Source organism: Triticum aestivum, chromosome 5B (genome assembly GCF_018294505.1).
Source record: "Triticum aestivum cultivar Chinese Spring chromosome 5B, IWGSC CS RefSeq v2.1, whole genome shotgun sequence".
NCBI lineage: Eukaryota > Viridiplantae > Streptophyta > Magnoliopsida > Poales > Poaceae > Triticum > Triticum aestivum.
In genome coordinates, this window is record NC_057807.1 from 118257094 (window position 1) to 118268410 (window position 11317).

At 45.8% G+C, this 11317-nt stretch overlaps 1 protein-coding gene across 1 annotated transcript; it reads right to left on the reverse strand.

The window, feature by feature from the left end:
* Nucleotides 1-1340: 1340 nt before the first annotated feature.
* On the reverse strand, nt 1341-5448 carry LOC123110723 (ATP-citrate synthase alpha chain protein 3). Its single transcript, XM_044531313.1, has 11 exons — nt 5155-5448; nt 3803-3979; nt 3467-3709; nt 3268-3319; nt 3069-3183; nt 2894-2975; nt 2396-2491; nt 2215-2316; nt 2015-2131; nt 1791-1907; nt 1341-1581 (listed from the first exon to the last, which is right to left on the reverse strand). The coding sequence occupies exons 1-11, from the start codon at nt 5251-5253 to the stop codon at nt 1510-1512; spliced, it is 1272 nt and encodes a 423-aa protein (XP_044387248.1). The 5' UTR covers nt 5254-5448; the 3' UTR covers nt 1341-1509.
* Nucleotides 5449-11317: the final 5869 nt, after the last annotated feature.

Sequence of the window (11317 nt, forward strand, 5' to 3'; positions counted from 1 at the left end):
TGCGGCCTACTTTTCTTTATAAACGGGGCCACTCTGTTTTTGTTTTTTATTTTTTGACGTGCAAGGCAGGAGCTTATTAATTACATGTTATTTTTATGCAACTGGACATCTTAAGGATTCAACGATTTATAACACTATCTTTGTACATTCCTTTAGAACCTTCCGGACCAGGGAATCACCTAGGTGGAAAGAGCAATAGAAGAAGTTATGTATATGCTCTTTTGTCCAAAACATTTGTTGATGACCATAGAGCATGTTCAACTTGGTTAGAAAAAAATCTTTGTTTAATAGACAAACCATTATAAAAACCACACAATTACCCAACACACAAAATAGGGTGTGAAAATTTCCTTACGTCCCCACTTTCTTTCTTCTGCCAACGTTTTATCGTTCTCTCTACTCCCACACGTGAGTGTATTCATTGACCTCATTTCCCCCCGCCATTCATATGCCACCCTCCCTTGCTTCCACGTGAAGCCCCGATCTCCTTGCCAAGCACCACTAACACTTAGGTTGCATTTGGTGGCATCATAGATTCTCATAACCCCCTTCTTTTTTCTCCATCATAATTTTGTTTGACTCACTTTTGCCCATTTTATATTAACTTTTTCACAGTAGATTAGAAATAAGCACATGACAACACAACTTAGCAACCACAAACTAAACCTTAATGAGGCCACAACCAAACAACCATGGTGCCTGCCTACGTGCCCCCTATGGGATACCCGATCGATGGTGCGGTTGTATCTACCCTTATTAGCCATGTTACGCATGGCGTGTACTATACGCAATGCCATTCTAGGTAGGAAACATGCATTCATCGCTACAGGCCCTAAGAGTATCTCCGACATTTTGTATGCTAGTTTGTGGATAAGAGTGCCAATGTTACCAACCGACAACATATTTTACAGTGGGTTCAAAATCCTATGCAAAACTATAGTGTAGTATTGCAATATGACATGTGAGGTTGGGTCCACATGGCAATGACTGTACTGCAAGCTGCGCTACCACAGAGGATCCCAAACCTCACAGTCAATGTAGCAGAGTGCATCTTAAGTTGTCTTTTAAGTTTGACCGAATTCATATATATGGTTATTTACAATCTCGCGTACAATCAAACATTTTAAGACATCTTCTTTCCTGCTAAGGTAGAGCTGCATTTTTCCACAAATGGTGGGTACAAAGTCACACACCCTGAAAGCCCGAAGCCACAGTCGGGAGAGACGTCACAAGCCGCTCCACCAGGAAGTTGCGGACACAACAGAACCAAAAACACTGTAAATCTGGAGAAGCCGGGTCGACTTATCTTGATCTCATTGTGCCTTGGACCAAAGGGATCAGAACCGCAAAGCAAGATATATATTATTGCGTAGTTGCATTACAACTGTAGTTTCTTTCCCCCCACAAAACCGATCTTTCTCCATTTGCTTCACACGAATAGTTGTTCATACTAAATGTATATGGAACAAAATGGACAAACTGTAAACACCGGAACTATACAATCACGAATCATGCTTCGGCCATGACGCAATCAATGGCTTGCTTGCAGATTCCAGTCATTGTGGCCTCTGGTCCATAGACCTGCAGTGAATCGTTGAGCAAAATCAGCTCGTTTGTCATGGGGATGGGAATGGCCAAACAATTTCTTGTGGAATATACCAAATCCACAGCTAACAGACTCCCAGATCAAGTTTGAAATGGAAGATATGAGTTCTGTGTTAGAGAACCTGAGGTCTTCATTCCTCAATAAAAATAGGGGCTGTTTGTCCGTTTCACCTAAAAGAGCTTACCTCAATTGGAAGACCAAGCTCTGATCCTAGAGCACGCATTTTGGCGAGCCCAGTTTGGTAGTTTGGACCACCTCTCCGAACATAAATGTTCACCCTTGCAGCCTTTAATTTGGATTCCTGGCACCAGATTTGGAAGCAAAGTAATAAGATGGGTAAGGGTTTCAATGTAGACAGCTGAGTGGTTGGGAAATAGAACATCAATCCAACCAAATGGTCCAACTTACCTTCTCTCTTAAAGCCCGAATGATGCCACTGAATGTAGCAGCGACATCAGTGAAGTTTGCGATACCCCCTCCAATGAGAAGAGCTCTCTTCCGGCCATCAGGATCAGCAGTGGCACACTACACAGTTTCAGAATGATATTCAGAACAGAAAAGATGAACATAATATGCAGAGCAAAGCTATAAGATTCCAGGTTCCTTACATCCAAAACCACTCTAGCATAATGCAAAACCTCCTCCTCTTTAGGAGCTCCACTGTACTCTGCATAATTCCCTAGCTCTGAAGCATATCCCAAATCTCCAACCTGGCAATCAGATATGTCATCCATACTGATTAACATTAAAACCTAGCTACAGAAATATCTGGAAGAAAGTTAAGTTTACCGTGTCGGCATATATGACACTAGCACCACCACCTGCAACCATTGTCCAAATGCGACCTTTCGGGTTAAGAACTGTGAATTTCAGTGATGCGCTTGTCTGAAAGAATATAAAAAAATGTTACTTGCACGAATTTCCATTCAATATTAAATGAAGCATGCCATGTTAATCCAAATACGACGTAGATGCTACTACCCCCATTTCAAAATACATTGAACATGAGCTTTGTCCTAAGTCAAAACTTTTTAAAGTTTAACTAAGTTCATAGAGAGAAGTATCAACATCTACAATACTGAATCAATATCATTAGATCCATCAAGAAATATATTTTTAACTTGTATTTATTTGGTATCAGAGATGTTAATATTTAAATCTATAAATTTGGTCAAGGTTTACAAGAATTGACTCAGGACAAAAATCATAAGCAATGTATTTTGAAATGGAGGGGTAATCATTATATGAAGTGGACTTAGAAAAATGTAAATTAAAGAAATATGATACCTTCTCATCCAGTTCATGGATATAACTTTCTGATGGGCTCAGGACTCTTCCGAAAGGTAGAGGGAACTCAATGTCACCCCACCTGTAAATTGGAAAAAAAAGGGGTCAGAATTATTAGTACAGGATAAAATAAGCACTCGGGGTCACTAAGCTAGACTTGAACCCTGAACCATACTTCTTAAAGTTCTTGAAAGCAGCTGTGTCATCCAGTTCACCTCTCATGTCGAGAGGGTATGGTTCACCATTTACCAGGGTGAATGGGTTCATCTCCATAAATGAGAAATCCAAGTCTGACAAAAGAATCAATAGTTATAACATGATTTCAATGGCAAAGCAGCAACTTCAATTTATATGCATATGCAAGTGCAAGCTACCTTGGAAAACAGAAAATGACCCTCTAATGAAATCGCCTATTTTCGTGCGGACCTGAAATTAAGACATAGATTGTGAATGATGGTTAATGCAGAACTAGATAACTACCAGCAGCAGCCAAGAACTTCTTAAATATAAGGAACTAAAAACATTACAAATGGCATGATATAAGTAACAACATAGTAGAATGCAAAAGCTTACTTCCAAGGGAAGAGTGGCAATCAATGGAGCGCATGCATCAAGTGTCATTGGCTTCCCTGTTGGAAGAAATATTGTCTTAACCTTGTCCCAGTTCTCCTCAATCTCAATACCACCACACTCTGAGAAACTAATGGTGCAACCAAGCCTGTCTGACATAATTGAGAGATAATACTCTTGATCGTGTGGCACAAATGGCTCGACTATGAATGTTGTAATTGGAGCCTTACATCCACCCATCTCGACCTAGATATATAAGCATACTCAGATGGGTTAGAAATAGTTCTCGTTATCAAGATTGATGGGAGAAGTATGCCATGATGTTAAATGTGTAACTACCTCAACTCCTAACCGCTCCTTGACAAATTGGCGGACTTGAGCAAGATCTAGGTTGAGGGCTACAAGGCCACTCTTCCCACGCTTGCCAAACAGCATGTCAGGTTTAACAACCAACTTCATCGACGAGAGCCATGGCTCCTGGTTTGAAAGCTCCGTGAAATCCGTTGATTGTGTGACCTTACAAGGAGCAAGTTACAAATTTCAGAAACTGAACATATAATATCAAACATTAAGTTATCACAAAATAAACTAACACAAGACCCAAAACATTTCAATCACGAACTATGTAATTCGAGCCAGTTCTTTTCAGTCAGTAAAATTGGCTAATGTGATGTTGAGAAAAGGCACTACCTATAGAAAGAAAAATCATCACAGAATTTTTGCAACTATCTGTTTCACTCAGAATAAATAAACTGGCTGCTCACTGATGAAGAACTAATATTTTACAGGATGACAGGAACACCATAAAATAAATATAATGCTGAACTAAATATCAATATTGCTGGTTAGAAGTTAAATCCCACAAATGTTGACAGTACAAACTTCGCCGGCAGCACCTTGACATAAATTCAGGTGAAGAAATGACCATATGGACCTATTACAATTTACAGGCAGAAAAATCCCAGCTAAAAACTAATTGATTCACCTATCTCAATTTGTATTTACTTGAATGACGCTACAAATCTCCATCAAAATGAGTGATTTCATAATTGAATAAAAATGAGGAGCCGAAGATTCTAGGGGGCTACAGCTGCACTTTTGCAGCACTGAACATGGTTCCGAAGCCATTAAAACTTCGATGAACAAACAACACACTTGATAAAAAGATAACCTACTAACATCAACATAACAACAGATCTAATAAGGGGTGTTACTTTTCTCGGTCAATGAAACCCTGAGGGCGACATAGAAACACGGATTGTTAGGCAGCACCACCGGTGAAACCCCACATCAGGGATTTTCCCGTCAGCGCAGCAAAGTCCACAGCTCTGGTGAATGATTTTTGCAGTCAAGCTCCTTCTCGCACGTACATGCTGCGAGCCAATTATCCAAATATACTGACAGGTCCAAGTTTCGGCCGATCGCACATCGGAAAGCCTAATGCTCCGTGAATTCCACATTTTCAGTCTCTTCCGGTGTCAAATCCCCACCCAATTGGCAGTAGAAACACGTCTTATCCGAAAATTCTAGCACGACGCCCACATGCTCCCAAGCTGAACCCCGCGCGCCGGCCCAGGGACGTCAAGATCCAGCGACCAGCCCGCGGGATCCACCCAATCACGAGCCGATTAGAGATGAGGAAGAAGCGCGCGCGCACGCACGGGCGGAGAAGACAGAGAGGGGGTCATCACCTGCGCGGAGAGGATCTGGAGGTCGATGCCTGCGAGGCGCTTGAGGTGCTCCTTGAGGAGGCGCTTGGAGTCGTACTCCCGGATCTTCTTCCGCGCCATGGCCTCGCCGACGCTTCTCGAGGCGGAGGACGGGTAGGTGGACGCTGTGGTAGCGGTGGTTTGTCGCACTGGCGCGCCGGAGCTTGGGGCGCGGGTCGCACCCAGAACGGGGTATATATAGGCAGCTCTCGTTTTCACTGGCTGCTCCAGTTTGGTGCTGGGTAGATGGGATCTGGGTCGCTGGCGGGTGGTGGTTGTGTTGTGTCGTTGCTGTGTTTTTCAGCTACTCCAGTTCGGAGCTAACAAAGATAGTCTTATCTTAATATTTGCATATAGTTTATCGATGACAAAGAAATATGTCTACAATGAATCATCTCTTAGCCTTATCTTCAATAATTAGTTATTTTTAAAAACATGGTGAGACATACTGTGCTAAAAGATCATCTCTTGTCTTTTCTTAAATAAGAAAAGACAAGTCTTTTCTTATGTATTCTCTCTCCTCCACCTCATTATTTATCCTATGTGGCAGTCCTTAGATAGCATCATTGTACATGCCCTAAGAGCATCTCCAACATGTCCACAAAAATTTCGCGCCCTAAAATAGTTTTAGCGCGACACTGTAGCACTTTTAGTACGCCGGACCCAACATTGCTTTAGCAGATACCAAAAACGCGCGCCCAAAAGAACACACAGTGTAAATTGTGAAGCGCGCGCAATCCGGCGCCTCAAATTTACAGCTTTTTTCAGCACGCGTCCAACCAGTTTTTGCGCGCGCACTACTTTACAGCTTCTGCTGGAGATGTCCGGCGCCCAAAAAACCTGGATTTTAGCGCGCGGCTCAGTTTTTGGGCGCTTGTTGAAGATGCTCTAAGAGCAGCTCCACTTGTTCGGCCCCCAAGCGCAGTGGCCGGCGCTATTTCGGGCCATCGCCCGACGCTTTTTAGGCACTGCGGGCGATCTAGGTCCCAGTCACGGCCCCATGGACCGGCCCCAAGCCGTTTAAATTCAAACGCGACATTTCCCGCTACCAAAAAACGCTTCAAGTCCGGCGATCAGCGCCACATAGTTCGACGATCACCATGCCACAGGGCGGCGACCAAATAACTTGAAAGTACGGCGTTCAAAAAGAAGGACGCGTAGGCGATGCGCGATGCATCAAACGGCGGCGCCGTCCTCCGGCGTCGGACTGGCGGGAGTCGGCGTGCGCGGGCTAGTCGGCGTCGGCGCGGCTTCTGTGCTGGGCGTCGTGGAGGCGTCGCTCGGGCTTGGCGTGGGAGTTGGCGCCGCCGTCGACGAGATCTGGTTAAGGATGAGGCCACGCTCCACCATGAACCATACCTTGACCTGCTCGTCCATCCCGACATGTCCCCCCCATCAGGAATGCCAGGTCGGTGTTCCTCTTCTTCGCGACAACATTGGTCCGGAGCAGGTCGAACTTGACGGCGCTGTTCGCCATCAACACCGACCATCGAGCCGCGATTTTCTCTTCCCTATGGGCGGCGCAGGTCATGGCATCGGCGATGCAGTGTTCGATGGACTCTTGCAGACGCGCGATAGCCGGCGTCGCGGCCTTCGCCGCCTTGGCTCCTTTATTGCCGTCTGGGCACCCTCTGCCGCGCCTGGCGTGGGCACGTCCGGCTTGTACGTCTTCTTGGCCTTGGCGAGGGTGCGCCGTGATACGTCTCCAGCGTATCTATAATTTTTGCTTGTTCCATACTATTATACTATCTGTTTGGATGTTTTATATGCATTAATATGCTATTTTATATTATTTTAGGGACTAACCTATTAACCTAGAGTCCAGTGTCAGTTTCTGTTTTTTGCCAGTTTTGAGTTTCACAGAAACGGAATACCAAACGGAATAAAACTTTCGCGATGATCTTTCTTGGACCAAAAGCAAACCAGAAGACTTGGAGATGAAGTCGGAGGAGCCACAAGGCGGCCACAAGGGTGGAGGGCGCGCCCAGGGGGTAGGGCATGCCCCCTTGTCTTATGGGCCCCTCGTGGGCCTCCTGGCCTAATTCTTTCGCCCATATATACTCTTATACCCCAAAACCATCAGGGGGGGCCACGAAAACACTTTTCCACCGCCGCAACATTCTGTACCCATGAGATCCCATCTAGGGACCTTTTTCGGCGTCCTGTCGAAGGAGGATTCGATCACGGAGGGCTTCTACATCAACACCATTGCCCTTCCGATGAAGTGTGACTAGTTTACCACAGACCTACGGGTCCATAACTAGTAGCTAGATGGCTTCTTTTCTCTCTTTGATTCTCAATACCATGTTCTCCTCGATGTTCTTGAAGATCTATTCGATGTAATACTCTTTTGCGGTGTGTTTGTCGAGATCCGATGAATTGTGGATTTATGATCAGATTATCTATGAATATTATTTGAATCTTCTCTGAATTCTTATATGCATGATTTGATATCTTTGCAAGTCTCTTCGAATTACCGGTTTAGTTTGGCCTACTAGATTGGTTTTTCTTGCAATGGGAGAAGTGCTTAGCTTTGGGTTCAATCTTGCGGTGTCATTTCCCAGTGACAGTAGGGGCAGCAAGGCACGTATTGTATTGTTGCCATCGAGGATAAAAAGATGGAGTTTTCATCATATTGCTTGAGTTAATTCATCTACATCATGTCATCTTACTTAATGCGTTACTCCATTCTTTATGAACTTAATACTCTAGATGCATGCTGGATAGCGGTCAATGTATGGAGTAATAGTAGTAGATGCAGGCAGGAGTCGGTCTACTTGACACGGACGTGATGCCTATGTTCATCATTGCCTTAGATATCATCATAATTATACGCTCTTCTATCAATTGCTTGGCAGTAATTTGTTCACTCGCCGTATTATTTACTATCTTGAGAGAAGCCACTAGTGAAACCTATGGCCTGCAGGTCTATTTTCCATCATATAAGTTTCCGATCTACTATTTTGCAATCTTTTACTTTCCGATCTATAAATCAAAAATACCGAAAATATTTACTTCACCGTTTATCCATCTCTATCAGATCTCACTTTTGTAAGTAACCGTGAAGGGATTGACAACCCCTTTATCGCATTGGGGGGCAAGTTTGTTTGATTGTTTGTGCAGGTATTCGGTGACTTGTGTGTTGTCTTCTACTGGATTGATATCTTGGTTCTCAAACTGAGGGAAATACTTACTCTACTTTGTTGTATCACCCTGTCCTCTTCAAGGGAAAAACCAACGCAAGCTCAAGAGGTAGCACGCCGCACATCCGCCCACTTCTCATACTTATCGACCGGGGAGAACACGTGGAGGTCCTTGAAATCTTGGTCGGAGCTGCTGTCCTGGCGATACATGGCGAACATCCGGACCATCTGCGCCGAGGAACAGGTGAGGCCGGTGATGCACAGGGCAAAAAATGGCGCAAGAGACCGGCGGCGTCATACCCGACTCCCGTAGCTGGCGCCGCTCTCCGGGCGAGCCGCGACCTCCTCGATGACCCCATTGTTGGGGAACGTTGCAGAAAATTAAAATTTTTCCTACGGTTTCACCAAGATCCATCTATGAGTTCATCTAAGCAACGATTCAAGGGAGTGAGTTTGCATCTACATACCACTTGTAGATCGCGTACGGAAGCGTTCGAGGGAATGGTGATGATGGAGTCGTACTCGTCGTGATTCAGATCACCGATGACCAAGTGCTGAACGGACAACACCTCCGCGTTCAACACACGTACGGTACGGGCGACGTCTCCTCCTTCTTGATCCAACAAGGGGGAAGGATAGGTTGAGGAAGAAGGCTCCAGCAGCAGCACGACGGTGTGATGATGGTGGAGAGGCAGTACTCCGACAGGGCTTCGCCAAGCACACAACGGAGGAGGAGAGGTGTTGGGGAGGGGAGGGGCTGCGCCTTGGCTTGTGTGTGAAGCCCTCCCCTCACCCCTCTATTTATAGGGGAAGGGGCAAGGGGGGCCGGCCCCTCTAGATGGGATCCAGAGGGGGCGGCGACCAGGGAGGGGGGACTTGCCCCCCAAGCAAAGGGGGCGCCCCCCTCTAGGGTTCCCCCCCCAACCCTAGGCGCATGGGCCCAAGGGAGGGGGCGCGCCCAGCCCTCCAGGGGCTGGCTCCTGCCCCACGCAGCCCATGTGGCCCCCCGGGAGGGGTGGCCCCTCCCGGTGGACCCCCGGAACCCTTCCGGTGGCCCCGGTACAATACCGATATGCCCCCGAAACCTTCCGGTGTCCGTATGACAACTTCCCATATATAAATCTTTACCTCCGGACCATTCCGGAACTCCTCGTGACGTCCGGGATCTCATCCGGGACTCCGAACAACTTTCGGTAATCACATACAAGTCTTCCTAATAACCCTAGCGTCGCCGAACCTTAAGTGTGTAGACCCTACGGGTTCGGAGACACGCAGACATGACCGAGACGGCTCTCTGGTCAATAACCAACAGCGGGATCTGGATACCCATGTTGGCTCCCACATGCTCCTCGATGATGTCATCGGATGAACCACGATGTCGAGGATTCAATCAACCCCGTATACAATTCCCTTTGTCAATCGGTATGTTACTTGCCCGAGACTCGATCGTCGGTATCCCAATACCTCGTTAGTCTCGTTATCGGCAAGTCACTTTACTCGTACCGTAATGCATGATCCCGTGACCAAACACTTGGTCACTTTGAGCTCATTATGATGATGCACTACCGAGTGGGCCCAGTGATACCTCTCCGTCATACGGAGTGACAAATCCCAGTCTCGATCTGTGTCAACCCAACAGACACTTTCGGAGATACCTGTAATGCACCTTTATAGTCACCCAGTTACGTTGTGACGTTTGGTACACCCAAAGCACTCCTACGGTATCCAGGAGTTACACGATCTCATGGTCTAAGGAAGAGATACTTGACATTGGAAAAGCTCTAGCAAAACGAACTACACGATCTTGTGCTATGCTTAGGATTGGGTCTTGTCCATCACATCATTCTCCTAATGATGTGATCCCGTTGTCAACGACATCTAATGTCCATAGTCAGGAAACCATGACTATCTGTTGACCAACGAGCTAGTCAACTAGAGGCTTACTAGGGACGTATTGTGGTCTATGTATTCACACGTGTATTACGATTTCCGGATAATACAATTATAGCATGAATAAAAGACAATTATCACAAACAAGGAAATATAATAATAATCCTTTTATTATTGCCTCTAGGGCATATTTCCAACAGTCTCCCACTTGCACTAGAGTCAATAATCTAGTTACATTGTGATGAATCGAACACCCATAGAGTTCTGGTGTTGATCATGTTTTGCTCGCGAGAGAGGTTTAGTTAACGGATCTGCGACATTCAGATCCGTATGTACTTTGCAAATATCTATGTCTCCATCTTGAACATTTTCACGGATGGAGTTGAAACGACGCTTGATGTGCCTGGTCTTCTTGTGAAACCTGGGCTCCTTGGCAAGGGCAATAGCTCCAGTGTTGTCACAGAAGAGTTTGATCGGCCCCGACGCATTGGGTATGACTCCTAGGTCGGTGATGAATTCCTTCACCCAAATAGCTTCATGCGCTTCCTCCGAGGCTGCCATGTACTCCGCTTCACATGTAGATCCCGCCACGACGCTCTGCTTGCAGCTGCACCATCTTACTGCTCCACCATTCAACATATATACGTATCCGGTTTATGACTTAGAGTCATCCAGATCTGTGTTGAAGCTAGCATCGACGTAACCCTTTACGACGAGCTCTTCGTCACCTCCATAAACGAGAAACATGTCCTTTGTCCTTTTCAGGTACTTCAGGATATTCTTGACCGCTGTCCAGTGTTCCTTGCCGGGATTACTTTGGTACCTGCCTACCAAACTTACGGCAAGGTTTACATCAGGTCTGGTACACAACATGGCATACATAATAGATCCTATGGCTGAAGCATAGGGGATGACACTCATCTCTTCTTTATCTTTTGCCGTGGTCGGGCATTGAGCCGAGCTCAATCTCACACCTTGCAATACAGGCAAGCACCCCTTCTTGGACTGATCCATTTTGAACTTCTTCAAAATCTTATCAAGGTATGTGTTTTGTGAAAGACCTATGAGGCGTCTCGATCTATCTCTATAGATCTTGATGCCTAATATATAAG

Excerpts from the sequence above, each read along its gene's own strand:
- LOC123110723 (XM_044531313.1), bottom strand. The coding sequence starts at position 5,253 with ATGGCGCGGAAGAAGATCCGGGAGTACGACTCCAAGCGCCTCCTCAAG. Across the intron at positions 3,710-3,802 it reads AGGAGCGGTTAGGAGTTGAG|GTCGAGATGGGTGGATGTAA; the intron begins GTAGTTACACAT and ends TTATATATCTAG. Across the intron at positions 2,317-2,395 it reads GTGTCATATATGCCGACACG|GTTGGAGATTTGGGATATGC; the intron begins GTAAACTTAACT and ends TCTGATTGCCAG.